The 17017-nt window shown below is 41.9% G+C and overlaps 1 protein-coding gene across 2 annotated transcripts; it reads left to right on the top strand.

The window, feature by feature from the left end:
• Positions 1–650: 650 nt before the first annotated feature.
• LOC120019655 (rab11 family-interacting protein 2-like) lies at positions 651–15902 on the top strand. 2 transcript variants are annotated; one of them, XM_038963143.1, is made up of 5 exons: positions 651–1514; positions 6768–7207; positions 7309–8257; positions 13483–13588; positions 13676–15902. In XM_038963143.1, the coding sequence occupies exons 1-5, from the start codon at positions 1165–1167 to the stop codon at positions 13880–13882; spliced, it is 2052 nt and encodes a 683-aa protein (XP_038819071.1). In that variant the 5' UTR covers positions 651–1164; the 3' UTR covers positions 13883–15902. The 2 variants fall into 2 exon arrangements, with proteins under 2 accessions (XP_038819071.1, XP_038818990.1); XM_038963062.1 differs by lacking the exons at positions 651–1514; positions 6768–7207; positions 7309–8257 and adding an exon at positions 9945–12984.
• Positions 15903–17017: the final 1115 nt, after the last annotated feature.

Genomic DNA, 17017 nt, shown 5'->3' with positions numbered 1-17017 from the left:
ATGATTGTGACAAATAACAGTTTTTAATTCAATAATATATTGTTCAAGAAATTCAGACTGTGCCTTATAGAAAAAACTGATGCAAAATTTAAAAAAATACAACTTCATATATTGTCATTGTTCTCATACTGATGGTGCAATTATGCTTCTCTGATATGAGCATGAGATGAATGCGAATGAAGAAGTCTGAGATAAACTCAGTTATTGCTGTCTGCAGACTGTCTGAGCATCAGCTGTCTCTGAGGCCTCCGTTAATACCGTTCTGGTATCATTTGTGACTTCTTTACCCTGTCTGTTCAACAAAGCTGAAACCTTCTTCACTAAAAATGTTTTTATGACAATTTGTTCAGTTTAGTTTACCAAGAAACAGAGCACACGACAGAAATTCAGGAAGCCTGAGGGTGTAGGAAGGTCATCATAGTCCTGGGGAATCAGGGATTGTAAACTGATCCTGGACCTGTGCCTAGTGTCGATTAAAAGACTGCGTAATTCACGTTACAATGGCACCAGCACCACTGTCCAATCACGGTAGGTCTTACCCTTATTGACGCAAATCCTTACCAATCAGATAGGTTGTGGGAGAGTATGGGCGGTAAGAATGGTTGATGAGGAAGTTTATTGTTCAACAATGAAACAAGTCAAAACAAGAAGAGAGATGCTGTGAAAAGCAAGTATTACAGTCAGTGGATAGCCGTTGTGTTAGTATTTTACCTTTCTATGAGATAGCAGAGTATAATTTTCTTGTAGAATAAAATATTATACGATGGTCCTTGCGAAACATCTGAGTTTATTTTGGGGGGTAACGTTACGTTAGCAAGTTCTTGGCGACATTTAATCTTTAACTAGTTATAGTAGCTAGATACCCAGTAGGTTAGTAAGGACAAACACACGCGTTGCATTAATTGAGCCTGATAGCTATATAAGGTTGGCTACATTACTCAGACTATCCTTGGCATAGTCACCGTGTGGCCTAGGTACGTGGACGGTGTTGTACAGTGAACTGGGGAGGCGTGTCAAGTGTTACGACATAATCAGCTAGAGTTGACATTATAGAGGACGACGAGCTACGGTTTGGTGAGTCAGTCTCTTGAAGTGAGAACAAAGTCGTTGTGATATCCAAAACCTGCCAAACTAGTATTTTTGTAAAAGCTTAAAGCTTTGAAAATGTCTTTGGCTGACCAAAGTCAGCAGTGGTATCCCACAAGCGTACAGGTGACCGTGTTCCAAGCTAGGAATTTGAGGATCAAAGGAAAGAATGGAACCAACGATGCCTATGCCATCATGCAGGTGGCCAAAGACAAGTTTTCTACCTCGGTTGCCGAAAAATGCGTCGCACCGGTATGGAAGGAAGAGGCAACGTTTGACCTGCCACTGTTCCACCATGGCAATGCTGAACGCTGCACACTGTATATCATAGTAATGCACAGAGCTCTGGTGGGACTGGACAAACTCCTGGGACGAGCTGTGATCAACCTACTGGATCTACACGATAACAGCACCCGCAAAAAGACCGAGTAAGTTACTCTCATGTTGATTGAAGATAAAGGATCTGAGTGTGTGGAGTCATGGAGCTTGTGGGAAAGTAATCTGATTATGTTGGGTCAAGACTGTGAATAGCCTACTTGAGTTGATATCCGAACCCAGCCTAACTATTAACCTAGCTGTTTGAAGAACTCCCTCTGAAAAGAGTGGAAGTAGTTGGGAAATTCCAGCTCGTTAGTGTTAACTGTGAAGCCTACTGTATCTCTAGCATTCACAGCTGGATCAGGTAATGCTGATGGTTGGGCCATATCTCATTAAGAGGAATATTGACCAGGGTCTACATTCCTGACATTCCCCATGTTCCTACAAGGTTATTTAAAGCAGAGGGCTAATCACACCATCACACTGACAAGTTGTTGAGCTGTGATCCATGGATGACATTCACAACAATGACGGGATAGGCCCATCATAATGGGTGTAACGAGCTTCATAACAAAACATGGTAAACCATGAATAATTCAATAAAAATGTACACACCCTTGCCTTATGTAATAGTGTTTATTTAACAGCCACTGTTTTCTAGGCTGAAGGACACTTTGATTTTAATATTTAAGACTGCTGGCTGACCTTTGAATTGTAGGCTATTTGTCAATTGCTGTTGTTGAGGGCAGTGAGTGACTACTAGTCATATGGTTGTATCCTTCTGTGTAAAATGTTCTTTCAGTATAGGCTGCCACAAGGGCAGCATTTGTACAGTACTTAAATTACATAATTCACTTGCTTATTATACACTCATATCTGGAGCCTTATTTAGATTTGACTAAATCGGTTTGTATAGCTTTTGATGATAAAGTTTTCTCTACTAGTCTTTACCCTCTCCCCCTTTCCTTCTCACTTGCCTTTTCTTGCTCCTTCTCTCTCACACAAAAAGGGTATTGGATATTGCTGTTTGTTTCCTCTAGCAGTGTATGGTGTTATATTACTGACCTACTTTAGTGTAATGCTGATGGGTCAGGGTTTGACATTGAAGTAAGGCACTAGGATCTCCTGCATGGGAGCACTTTGTCCTCTCTCACAATGTAGCAGAATATTTTCTCAGCATGAGACAAAGTTAAATGGTATGACACCAAATAACACACCATGTCACTGATCATGTTCCGGGTATGGCTCTGAACATGCGTCATCACTGTTCTTAGGCCTATTCGTTGAAAGAGCAAGTTCCAACTTGGATATACAAAAATGTGGAGGCACTACTGACAACGGTATTGGCCTATGTTTGGTATGTCCTTATCCACATTGGAAATTGGCTTAGCTGTAGGCCTGTTTCATGTTCATGAGATGTCTAAAATATAATTAGGCTATTTATCAACACAATTCATCATGAAATGGGCCTATGTAATTATATGTGCATGAATCAAGAGGTTTACTCTTTCTTTTTTATGTTTGCTATATTTCTCTCAAGGGCACAAAACCGATCTTCTGTCAATAAACAAATCCATACTGTTTAGTCTGTCATGTTAGTCATTAGTAGTCTTGGGAAGTATACCGAGGTATTTGGAAATGGCCACGGAATGTTTTTCAAAACTGTCAATACCATTGAAACTTTCTTTGCAGTTTTTCAATACATTTTCATATTTGTTGTTACTTTTTAAGTAAATACCTGCAGTTAACTTGTGCAATACCTTAGGAATACGTCTTAATTTGACCTGTCACATTATTTTACATTTTGAAGCTTACCACAGTTCTCTAGAACATTTGAGCCAGTCACATGTTTGTAAATGGCACAACAGGAGACAGCGGGACCAGGTGAATCCAGCTGTGTAGACAGGGGTCGCTTTTTATATTGAAAGTCAAGTTTTCCTTCACAGAAAATACATTGGTGCAACACATTAGGCAGAAAATGGCTTCATTTTAATCAGATGACAACAAAGAGCAATGCCATTTGGCTGGCAGCCACACAAGTAAAGGAGCTTACAAAGAAACAGCAAGGTCTTTTTGCAAAAACTATGCATGGCCATCATATTTCTAATGTTTATCATAGAAAGAATGTAGCCAGCTACATTTCCTAATGTCTTGCTTAGTTTTTCTCGCATTTTACCAGAGAAGTATGCGACTACACCGAGAAAAGTAGTTACAAATCAGTCAGAGCGCTGTCTGCTGATAGAATGCCTGTTCGTGAATTCTCACCTGAGAATATTAGTCTGATGAGCAGACATGACAATGAGAAGTATTTTTAGGTCTGCGTTTGCAAAACGCAGCAAGATATGTTTCTTATGCGTTTTTTGGGGGGGAGGCAGATTTCAGCATTTAATGCAACCCTTCAGTTTAACTTGTTATTAATCTAAGTGGATTAGTTAAAATGACTCCATTGGACTGTTTGCTCCTCCCCCCTCTACTCAGAGCAGGCAGGCCCATTGCCCTAGTGACTCCAGACTCCACACAGGGTATAAACATGCTGCTCCAGAGCCAATACTGTTCTTTCTTCAGACAATCATCTATCAACTTTGTTTATTTGCACAATGTCTCTCGTTCACATTCGCTTGTAACTCTCCAACAATGATATTCGGTAGCTCGTGTGTATGTACAGTACCAGTCAAAAGTTTGGACATACCTACTCAAGGGTTTTTCTTTATTTTTACTCTTTTCTACATTGTAGAATAATAGTGAAGACATCTGAACTATGAAATAACACATGGAAAATAAAGACAAACCCTGTGTCCAAACTTTTGACTGGTACTGAATGTGTATAACTTGATGAGCTGGATTGCATGTTTTTGTTTATTTTTGTTTGCATTTGTTAGCATATTTAGCTACCAGCCTTATTGGAAATGCACAATTACTTGTGCTAATTGTATTACTATTCTGGTAATAGATGCCCAATGGGCATTTTTTAGGTCTTTTGCACCCCCTTGTGTACTAACACGGTAATACCGTAAATCACGGGATGAGAGAAGGACGGTATGACGGTATCAATCTGGATACTACCCAACCCTAATCATTAGCTGTATGTGACATGTTAATCATTATACTTCAGAGGGAAGTCTGTGCCTCTACCACTTTCTCAGAGAGAGAACCGGTCCAACAGGACAGACCACCACTCCTCTATTAGGGCCAGAGTTTTCTATTTCTCTGTAAACGCTATCACATGTACCTTGTCAACTTGTTGTTCCTTTTAAACTCCCAACATCCCTTCACTGATGTGTTCAGTCTGACTAGTACTACAGAAACAGAAGTTGGTAGTTGCTGTTTTACTTGGCATGGCACATTTTGGGAAGAAGATTAGTAATGCTTGGAGAAGTTTTAGCACAGCTTTCATTAGCCTACAATTTAGGAGTCCTGTATTGCTCTGCTGGGCTTTATGGAAGGTGGGCTAGGTTTTCTCCCATGCATGTTTCCTGACTTTTCCTGCAGGATCATGTCTAGTTTTGTTTTAGTACACCAGTAACAGGGTAATGTTGCACTGATCTTTTACATGAACCACATAGACATTATTCTGATTTAAATAACAGCTACTCGTTGTTTAGCTGTGCATGGTCACTACAAATTACCAACTAACCTGTACCCCCGCACATTGACTAGGTACCGGTACCCTCTGTATATAGCCTAGTTATACATTCACAGTATTAGGCAAGACTGCCTTCTCTTCTTGTGCACCAGACGCATGGAATAATCTACAATCCATGCTTCATCTAGATATGTTAGTGCCACGGAATTAATTAAAAATATTGATGGGAGTCTCTGTTACAGAGGAGTGTAAATGCTGCTTTTTTTTTTAGGCTGGATCATGTTGTATGTTTTAATTATCTATTGCATTGATTGCTGCTGCTGCCTTGGCCAGGTCTCCCTTGAAAAAGAGACTCTGGGTCTCAATGGGATTTTCTTGGTTAAATATATATAAATGTATGTTTTCTTGTTTCTTTTTGATTCAATTATTATTATTTTTTTTACTTTAGTTTATTTAGTAAATATTTTCTTAACTCTATTTCTTGGACTGCATTGTTGGTTAAGGGCTTGTAAGTAAGCATTTCACGCTAAGGTCTAAAACTGTTGTATTTGGCGCTTGTGACAAATAAAATTGATTTGATCACTGCCCAGCAGAGTACAGAGCACTTCAGCTGAATGCATCCTAAATGTAGGCACATAGGCTAATGATCTACCATGAGTAAAACCTGACCAGCTGCTGTCTTTTTGTTTTCCTTGAACCTTTTCCTGCTTATGGATGGATGGATGGATGATGTCATCAGGGAAGAATGTGTGTACTGCTCACTAGAGCCCCAACTTGTCTATCACAACTCTGACCCTGTGAATGCTTTCCTTGTCTCAGCTGACCTTAACCTGTAGGTTCAGTGACGACACTGAATTTAACCAGGGACTTTTAGCCTGTATTTGCTTCCTTTTTATAAGCCAGTCAAAAAAATGTTTACTTCCATTTATATGATAACTCAATTAAATATGCAAAAAGACTAAGAGCATACTGCAAGTCACTGAATATGCAAAAAAGAAAAAAGCCTATTGCAATAAACTTGCTCCAGGATGGATTGGATGTGTTTCTCTGGTCTTGGAAAGGTAAGAACTCACCTGGGGGACAGTCTGTGAAGCTGTACTTTGCGTTACCTGTCTACTAATTTACCAACAAATCTAGCAGTGCTTTTGTTCAGTGCAGTCTCTGCAATCACAGAGAGACTCAGTGTGACAGGGCATACTAATTGCTTGTTTTGTTATGGAAAAGGGTCTCCAACACTTCTGCTTTTCCCTTGTTCTGAGTAGGCATAAACACTGTGCTCAACAGGGAGGAGATGAGGGCAGAGGCAGAACAAAGGAATAATTGTCTGCTTTATCTGTTTGGCCCAGTGGTTGCTGGAACAGGGTGCATGCCACTCAATGGCATGTATGTATGTGTCTGGTCTTCACTTAAGAGACATGTATACACAAAGCAAAGGACACTTAGTTGAACTGCAATTAGTTTACAGCCTAGTTAAGTCAACACTAGAGGAGCTGGATCTATTCTAGGTCCTGACCTCAAACTGTTAGAAGTGTCATAGTTCTGCTCTTTATAGTTCCGCAATAATAGTTTTTATCAAGTCATGTTTGACCACAATTTCTGTACATCTGATTTCCTGGAAAATCATGACGTTGTTGAAAAGGTTTTATCTAGGGGCTAGGCTAATTCAAATGTAATTGGTTGCGTAATAAACAATTCCAGTCATATTTGACCTTCAGTAGTTTTAATTAATTGAACAGGAGGATCTAATCTTGTTCTTTCTCTGACTGTCTTTCATTTTCAGTTGGCACAAACTGCTGGATAAGAATGGGAAGGAGGACAAGGTCAGAGGGGAAGTGATGTTGGACATCCAGTTCATGAGAAACAACTTGACAGCCAGCATGTTTGACCTTTCCATGAAAGACAAACCACGCTCCCGCATCGGAAAGCTCAAGGACAAAGTGCGTGGGAAGAAAAAGGACAGCTTCTCTGACTCGGCCTCTGCAATAGTGCCCTCTTTCAGCCAGGTAGTCACTGACAGCGAGGGAGAGGCTGACTCCCACTCAGTGTGCCCAGAGTCTCCTGGGGCCAAGAAGAAATCCAAGCTCAAGTCCCTCTTTGCCCCTAAATCCAACCTGCAGCGCAATGTCTCCCAGTCCATGTCCACACTGGGCACTCTTCCTGAGAAGAACGCATCCCTCAGTGGCAGTCGCTCTTCTGGCCTCAATGTGGATTCTCCTGATGGTGAGCTCCTTCTATTCAGTTAAACATTTTGACTATCTGCTGACCTTTTCATATTTGAGTAATGATAATTGGCATATGTAGTAACCTCTTTCTATCTACAGTTAAAAAGAAATTCAAGTTCCTGGGCCACAAGCGCACAGACAGCAATGACAGCAAAGTGTCTACAGGACCTTTTTCTCTTCTGGGCAGATCCAAGCAGAAAGAAGACCCGAACAGCACGTGCATCAACGGCAATCATGTGTATGCAGAGGAGGTAGAACCCATGTCTGGGTCCACCCTCAGCCTTAACAGCTCTGGTCAGGGCTCAGTGGAGGATGTACGAAGCCACAGGCAACCATCTGATGCCGCCATAGACTCCCTCAAGGGTGCCTCTGTCAACACCTACAGAAAGGAGTCTGCAGATAGGGATAGGGCTCTGCTGGAGCAAAGGCGCCTTCAGGAAGAGGGAGAGAAGAGGCAGGCAGAGGAGAAGAGACATAATGAGGAGAAACAAAAAGTGCAGCTCAAGGTACTGCAGGAGGAGGCACGCAAGCAACAGGAGGAGCAGGAGAGGAGAATGTTCCAGGAGGGTGAGGCAAGGAAGAAGCAGCAGGAAGAGGAGGAGGACCGGAAGCGGCTAGCAGAAGAAAGAAGGCGGCTGAAGGCAGATGAGCTTCAGAGGCTGGGGGAGGAGCAGAGGCAGCAGGAGGAGGCCAAGAAGGCAGAGGAGCAGAAACAACAGGAGGAGGCCTCTGTGACTGAGAGGCTGTCCTCTCTGTTTGGTATGATCAGGAAGAAGGAAGAGAAGAAGGAAGAGCTGCAGCAGAGTGTCGCCAATGAGGTGAGGCCCAACCCATCTCCCAGTCGCGGCACCAGAGATTTGGAGGTCCCTGTTCCTGCCCCTCGCCATGCTGCCAACGCATTCAAGGATATTCTCCTCAGTCCAGACCCTCCAATCCCATTTGAGGAGAGCCCGGTGGACCACCAGAAGGGTGTTTGCGGCACCAACACCCCGAGCACTGCAGTCTTCAACTCCAACCGCACCGCCAAGGTGTCTGCAGTCAAGCCCAGGTAGGTGTCAGTCTTGTTGCACTTACAGCTCTTTTCAGCTCTTTTCTAACTTGAGATCTGCATAGGTAAGTCCAAACATTGCTCAAATCTCCCACCAATGCATGATTTGAATAGTGCAGATCTCAAGTTAGGATTTGGCCTTCTATCTGCTGTGAGTTTTGATGTCAGCCTACTAATGTAATGTAGGCCTACCTGATGTTATGACAGAAGTTACGTTTACAATGGTACGTGGAGCTACTAGATACACAATGTATTTCACTACTGATCTGGTAACACTAACCAATAACCTTTTTCTGTTTCTGTAGTTTTCATGTTATTTTGAAATATCTAGTGGTGGAATTTTTGACCTCAGAGCCAGCACATGCAAACGATCACATTGACTGCCTTGGTAGCCTTTATCACCCATTTTCCAAACTGTCACTACTGAACTACTGCATTCTTATAACTCTCCTAAAAAAATTTTTTTCGCAGAAATGACTTTATATTGTCCAGATTGAATAGCTGTGGCGTTTTCCTCGCTTGATATGATATACAACTGAAGTTAGTAGTTTAGTATTCTCAGTTGCAATTAGTTGTCTGGAGATTTTAGTAATCAATGTAATCAGGTGGTTTGGATTAGGATGAACTAATCTGTACACCAGATCATGTCTCCAATCTATACTGGCTGCAATTAGTTTCATCTCTTTGTTCCTCTTGATTGTCTTAAGGCTCTTAAAAGCCTTGACAAACATGAGCGTGGATCATCAGAATCAGGAATTCCATCTGGCGCGTGATGGACCTGTTTGGCCGGTGTCCTGATTGGTCTGCAGTGTGAAACCTGTGTGTGTGTGTGTCTGAAACTGGGTGGTATGGTGCAGAACAGGTTGGAAGTGATGACGTGCGCTCGCACAGGGTGACTAACTACATTGAAAATGTCTGCTGGGGAAAACAAGCTTTGTTTTTCCACTCATCTATTTCTGTTTTCTGGATTTATTTGAACAATTCTTTCTTAATGGTGAGTTGTCCACTCAATATAGCCCAATTCCTTTAAAGGAGAAAATACTTAGTTTCATTATAGCCTACTCTTATTTTAGTGCTGAAATTCTGACATTCTAAATCTGGATTTGTTTACTAGCCTACATTTTTGAGCTTTTTACAATAATTATGAAATGGTCCATCCTAAAGTAAATGTAATATGTTTTTATAACTACCTTTTTAAGTGTTTTTAAAAGAAAGGCAATTGTGGGCATTCCAATATTTCCAAATTATGCTTAATTCCATCAAGATCTTACCAGGTGTGATGACGTAACCTTCTCCTTACAAGAAAAGAATGTCAGAAAATGTTTGAGTGGGACCCTGTTAATTTTCTCAGTTTCAGACAGGATAGGACAGCATATTTTTGTCACAACAGGATTGTTCTTTATTGTTGAAACAAACGAATACGAACATTTGAAATATCAGACAGAAAAGGCTCTGGGTATACACAATTATCATCATTAGGGCTCCAAATGATGAACAAAGAATAGAAAAGAGCAGAGACAGCCTGGAAAGAGCACACATTTCTCTGACTTTCTGTTCTTGGAAGCATTTGGGGTGCATCATCATGTGTGAAGATAAGATCTTGATGGAATGAAACATCACACAAAGATTAGGCTAACTCATGAGAGGTGTGTTGGCTATTTCAGCTGTGCTGGGCATGCTCATAATTCTGGTATATTGTGACGGTCAGACACTGACCTCCAAGCATTGTTTTCACTCCTTGGCAGATTGGAGTCTCTGAAGCAGCCTGAAACCCCCAACTCAGACTCCCATAGGCAACAATCTCCCTCCCTGTCCTGCGCCGAATCCCCTCTCTCTAGCGTCCCTTCTGAGTCTCCTGATATGTTCTCCAACCTTCACTCCTCCCTGGCTCCACCTAAGACACGGAGGAGCACCTCTGAATCCCCCTGCAGCAGCACTGAGAACCTGGCTGCCATAGGATCTTCCCCTATCGGATCTGAGAGGAAGCGGCCAGCTCCTCTGCCCCCCAGCCCAATGGAACTGCATAGCCATGGAAATCCCAATGCAGGCTCCAGAAGTGTGTCTGCTAAATGTGGCTCTCTTGTGACAATTAAGGAGGTTGAGGCCAAAAGACCTCCTCTACCTCTTCCTGACTATGATCGCCTGTTCCCACAGAAGAGGCATGGAGTACAAGGACAGACTCAATGGGACAATATCATTGCAGAAGTGAATCAGAGACAGCAGGAATACACATCTCAGCTCATTGGAGAAGAGATGAGTGTGGATGGCCCAGGCCTCGACTCCCCAGCACCTCCACACAATGACAAATATTCATACTTGAAGGAGAGGGCAGCAGAACGCCTTAACCAGCAACAGACACAAGTTCAGGAAGTTCAATCTTCGTCTTGGAGGAGAGTGGGGCCCAACAGTTCGCCAGCGCTCATCCCCCCTCCCAAACCTGGAGCTGCAGCCCCCCCTAGACTAGTGATAGACTCAAACAAAAAGCAAGGCCAGAACACTGCACAGGCTAATCCATCTGTTGAAAGACACAACGCCTTCGTCTCCAAAGTCTTGGGCTCTACAAATCCTATGGCTCAAAGCAGCAACGTACCCTCAGTGAAACCTTGGGAGGATGCAAGGAAGGTGCCTAAAACATCAGTTGCTTTAGCCAGTGAAGGCCATTCTGTTCTCCCAATAGAACAGCCTACTAGACTTACATTAAGAGAAGTTTTGGTGTCAAGTTGTACAGATGTACCTAAAGGACTGCCAAACACTCTCAAAGAGATCCCCGCAACCAAACCCAGACAAAGGTTAACCAGCAAAGAGCCAGTGAGACGAGTGGATCCTGAGCCAAAAGCAGCAGAGTCTACTACCAATGTACAGCAGGAGAACAGGTCAGAAATGAGGGCAGCCTCCACACCGGACTTCATAGACATGAGAGTGAGTATTCCTGTCATGGCAAAGAACACTGGGGTAACTGCTAACAGTGAAAAGCAACCCTCATCTGACTCTGTAGAAAGCGACATTAACAAAAAACAACTGGAACGCATTATGAAAGAGAGATTTTCTGAGCCTGACCCTTTTCCCATTGCGGAGGTCCTGCCTAAATACCCATGGGCTCAACCAGAGCAGAGCCACAGTGGAGATGACCTGTTCTCTGGAGGACCACAGAAAGAGGACAAGCTTGAAGAACTGGGAATGAAAACTGATGACTTGGATAAACATTTTACGCCAAACAATTCAACAGATCCGTCCTCCAGTTGTAATGACAGTGACTCAGAAAAGCATCAAGAGGAGGAAAAACCAGAAGAGCCCAGTCCTACTTTTCAAAGGGGATTTTCGCAAAGGAAAAAGGAACGCGCAGACTTCAACCCCCCAGCACCTCCACTTAATGACAAATATTCCTACTTGCAGGAGAGGGCAGCAGAACAGCTAAACCAGCAACAGACACAAGTTCAGGAAGTTCAATCTTGGAGGAGAGTGGGGCCCAACAGTTCACCAGAGCTTATCCCCCCTCCCAAACCCCATAGACTAGAGGCAGACTCAAACAAAAAGCAAAGCCAGAGCACTGCACAGAATAATCCATCTGTTGAAAGACACAGCACCTTCGTCTCCAAAGTCTTAGTCTCTACAAATCCTATGGCTCAGAGCAGAGACGTACCCTCAGTGAAACCTCGGGAAGATGCAAGGAAGGTGCTTAACACATCTGTTTCGTCAGCCAATGATGGCAAATCTGTTCTCCCAATAGAAAAGCCTAATAGACCTGCACCGCAAGTTTTGGTGTCAAGTTCTACAGATGAACCTAAAGGACTGCCAGACACTCCCAAAGAGATCCCCTCAGCCAAATTCAGACAAAGTTTAGACAGCAAAGAGCAAGCAGATCCTGAGCTAACATCAGCAGAGCATACAACTGTACAGCAGGAGAACAGATCCGAGATGAGGGCAGTCTCAACCCCGGACATCATGGAAAGTAGTCCAACGATGGCTAAAGCTACTGACTCTGTAGAAGGAGACATTAACAAAAAACAACTGGAACTCATTATGAAAGAGACGTTTGATGACCCTTTCCCCATTGCTGAGATCCTGCCTAAAGACCCATGGGCCGAACCAGAGCAGAGCCACAATGGCGATGACTTGTTCTCTGGAGGACCACAGAAAGACGACAAGCTTGAACAGAGACTGACAACTGATGACTTGGTTAAGCTTTTTGTGCCAAACAATCCAACCGATCTGTTCTCCAGTTGTAACGACAGTGACTCAGAAAAACATCCAGAGGAAGAAAAACCAGAAGAGCCCAGTCCTGCTTTTCAAAGGGTATTTTCTCAAAGGAAAAATAAACGAGCAGCACGTCAGCCTCCAGCTAATTCGAGCAATAAAGGAGCCATGGGAAAGGGTGAGCTGGTTAAACGAGACCCTTCACCCAGAGAAAATGAGACAATCAGGTTAGCCACTACAGGATCTGTCAAACTTGAGCCTCAAGCCAAAAATACTAGACAGAGAAATCTCTATGGTAAAGAAAAGGTAGAAACCCAAGCCAGGAAAGAGAAGTGGACAGCAGACCCTTTTACCTTCTCCCGCATGTCTTCTGACTTGACTTCTCCTGAGCCTCCCCAGTCAGTAGGTGAGCCCAACCCCCAGGCAGGGGCTGAGGGTAAGACCCTGCTACGGGCCTGGGTCTCAACCTCTGAGGTGCAGCCACTCACTGTTCTGAGTAGCAATGGAGATCGGCCAGCCTTAACACCAATCAGGTGAGCCTGAACCCCTCTGAGGTCATAACCAGCCCTTAGCCCTTCAATGATTGTATGCATTTCACGGCATGGGGGGTTTTCTTCTGTTCTGTTCAATCAATCAACTTATGTCTGTGTAATGGGCAATAAGCCTCAAGTCTAGTCTAACAATTGTGTATTTGGAGAGATTTTAAGTGTCAGAAATGTCCAACAAATTGCTGGGTATGTTGGATCAAAGGGAATTGTGTTTGTATTTTTGGTTTTGGTGTGAGCATGGGATATGCTGTTGAGTTCTGTTTTTTTTTCAACTTGGGAAAAGTCTTGGTTGTCAGTGCACCTATTCTGATTCATGATGGCACATTGGGACAATTTTGGTTTGTCGTTTTCCCTGGTTTCTGTAACTGGAGTCTAACTGAAATAGACCTCTGTTCATTCCATTTCCAACTAATCTCTTTACTTCCGTGAACAATTGTTATGCTCCACACTCTTAGTGTTTTCTTTGTAATCTTGTCTTTCCAGGCCTCACCCAGTGAAGCCCATGAGCTCCATGGAGAGCCATGCTCTCATCAACACCCCAGTGGTGAGAGAGATGAAGACCTATGACAGCTCACTGGGAAATATGAAGGTACTACATGTTCATATGTCTATTTACCTTTTGAAAGCAGTGATAGAACGCTAATATCTGTGACTCCGTTTGCTCCATCATCCTCAGGCACCTTGTAAGGTGGAGAGTGGGCCCTACACCCAGCTGACCCAGGAAGAGCTGATTACCCTGGTGGTGAAGCAGCAAACGGAGCTCTCCAAGAAGGACTCCAAGATCGTTGAGTTGGAGGAGTACATAGACAACCTGCTGGTGCGCGTCATCGAGGAGAAGCCCAGCATCTTGCAAGGCCTCACCTCTCCCAAGCAAGCCCTGTAAGGTGTGAGGAGTGGACCAGGGAACTGTAGGATGGAGGGAAAGATTTAGACTTCTACTCCAACATTCCGTTTAGTTTGTGTGTGGTTTTATATTGCTGTCACTGTGTTGGATCAAGCAATCTCTATGAAGGTCTTGTTTCCTTTGCGCATATGCACTTTTGTCTCCATGAGGAGTCAGGCTGTGATTCAATTTCCAGGTTTCTTTCAGAAACCAGGATGCATGCTGGGATCCAGCATGGGATGCATGCTGGAATGCTTTTTTTCTAGAACTAATTCATTAATCATTCCAGGCTACTATTATTTGACCAGCTTTTGCTCTTGTTGTAACACTACGCTACTGGAATTCCTTTTTATACTAATTTACCGTATGCGCACATTTCTTGTCTTTGGGTTGGTACTTTTTTTAATAAACTTTTTAAATCGTTCTCCTCTTTAGGAAGAATAGAACTGGATGCCCTAGGTATATTGATGTACATTTCATCAGTGACATGGATCTGTCCAGGCCTTTGCACAGTGACTCCATGGTGCCTACAATTCAGTGGACTTTAATTAGCTAGTTATACTTTGATATCTGCTCATCCCAAAGCCTTAACACAGCGCTTCAATAATAAGATGCTAGTGTTTTTTTGTTGCATTCTTAAACCTTGATCTTCTTTCATTGTTTTCTAGGGCTATGTTTGTCATCATTTTCTTTACATTATCATGACTTGCCTTGGTGCTGCCGCTATACTTCTTGGTGTAATCACAGGAGTTAATACCTGTGATCTAATACCAAATAAAATGGATAATAATTATTGTGGGGCTAGGTACAAGTACATCAACGTTAATCAGACAGTCCATGTGGTGTGGTAGGAACATGTCGGATAAACAATGGTCTTAGTGTAGTTAGTTGAAGCATTAGTGAACCTTTGATCGGATTTTCCTGGTTTGATTGGAAACACTCATCAGTCAACATTCCTTACTTCAGTTTCTTGCATTAGTTACCTTATTACTTTAGTTGTTTATCCTACCATCCCTTTGTTACATTTTGAAGTCATGGATAAGTGTGGCCTAGTGGTTAAGAGCATTTGGCCAGTAACCGAAAGGTCGCTGGTTCGAATCCCTCAGCCGGCAAGGTGGAAAGAACTGATCATGTTCATGAGTAAGGAGTGACCTGATATTCACCTTTTTTTTTATATATTTATTTTTATCTACTGCTGTTGAATCACTGATGTACCCACTGTGCAGTCTTTTCTGTCTATTGTAAAATATGTATGCAAATATAAGTGCACAAATCATGTCAAATATTTATGCAAGAGTAACTAAGAGTTTAACTTTGAGAAAGAGCTTCCAATATAATTACATTTTAAAGGAAATTTAAAAAATTTACAACTTCATATTCATTTCTAGCACAACCCAAACATCAACAAACAGTATGTGAAAATCGTGTTTCTATGTTTTGTAGTAAAAATGAGAGAACTAAGTGTTTCCAATTACATCAAACAATTAGTAGGCAATGCCAAATAATTGGTGCACAATGATGTCATTGAAAACCCATCTTCCTCTATCTTTACTACAAACCATGGAAACGTGCTATTTTCACATATGTTGATGTTGGGGAGCTGCTGGAGATGAGGAATATGAAGTTGAAAAATTGTGAAATTTCCCTTTTTAAGCATTATGAATGTTTCAAAATTAACCTTGTCCATGTTAGATGTAATGCCTTTGGCACTTTGAAGTGCTTATTAAGCGGTAGACTTTGACACTGACAATGGCCTTACAACTTGTGTAAATCTCAATGTAATCTACTCGATGGATCTTCTGCAACTATGCCTTTGTGTAATGTCATAGCAATAAGAAATCTTGTGAAATATTCACATGTCTATGATTGTGCCTTCAAGGGTTTTACACCTAAGAATTTACTTTTTGTGATTACTGTAAGTCTGGATTCCTTAAGAGCTTTTTGTTTATACTGCTTTTAAATTCAGAGTATTGTATACACTTTGAGCTTTCCAATTGAAATAAAGTATAATAAATCTTAATGTTTTGTCATGTATACTATTAAGACAGCTTGAAGACTTATAATAATAGCTGTAGGTCTTATGATCCGCTGACCTAGACATTTTTTAATTAACTGAGAAATGACTTGTGTATGTGCAAGGAATATATGTTTGGGTTCTGTTCAATAAATGCATCACTACCTTTACATTTCTCACAGGTTATTAGTAAAAATATAAAGTAATTTTGTCTACACATTCTGAAGAATTAGGTAACTTCATCTGTGATCACATTGTCTTGCCTGACCTTTAGAGCAGTGGTTCCCAAACTGTGGGGAGGACAGGGGGCGTGTTAATATATATATATATAATTTAAGGAACTCAGTCCGGCTTTAAACTTACTTTTGAAAGTTGTAATCATCGAATTTTGAAATTGGGTAGTGCATTTGTTTTTGTCATGTCAGTCATTGCATACCTTAGTGCTATTTATAACTTGTCAAATGTTCAGATCAACTAGCCCATGTCATGTAACATTTTTTGCTAGGTTTCTTAACCAATAGATTTTATGTTTGAGTCACTCATATCACATGAAGACACATTATACATGGAAAAATGTATAGAATTGAAAGAACATTTGCTTTAAAACGGTAACATTTTCTCTGCACCCCATGACAAAATGTGTAGAATTACAGGAAATAAGCTTTAACATGTTTAATCTGCCAACAAGGGGGGTGTGAATAGTTTGTCAGGAACAGCGCTTGTGCCCATCGAAATAGATGTGGTGCACGTGGGATGTTGCCCTGCTCTTGTGTATATTGATATTGTAGTGTACTTTCAGACATATAAAAAAAAACAAGGAATAGGTGAGAAACCATGGTAATGAGATGAGGTCTCTGACCCACCCACAGACAAGAATTCACAATAAATAACAACCACAAACCTGTGAATAGAGAGTCCCTCACCATCTCGGGAGCAATGGTTCAAACAAAGTGCAAGCTTAAAAATGGTTCAAGCAGTGCAAGCTTTCTCATTAAATGTTGAAATTGTTCAAAACAGACTGCAGACACCGACAGAACATTTACCTTCAAAAGTATGTGGACACCTCATTAAACATCTCATTCCAAAATCAAGGGCCTTAATATGGAGTTGGTCCCTCCTTT

The sequence above is a fragment of the Salvelinus namaycush genome, chromosome 1 (genome assembly GCF_016432855.1).
Source record: "Salvelinus namaycush isolate Seneca chromosome 1, SaNama_1.0, whole genome shotgun sequence".
NCBI classification, from domain to species: domain Eukaryota; kingdom Metazoa; phylum Chordata; class Actinopteri; order Salmoniformes; family Salmonidae; genus Salvelinus; species Salvelinus namaycush.
This window is presented reverse-complemented; position numbering and strand designations above follow the sequence as displayed.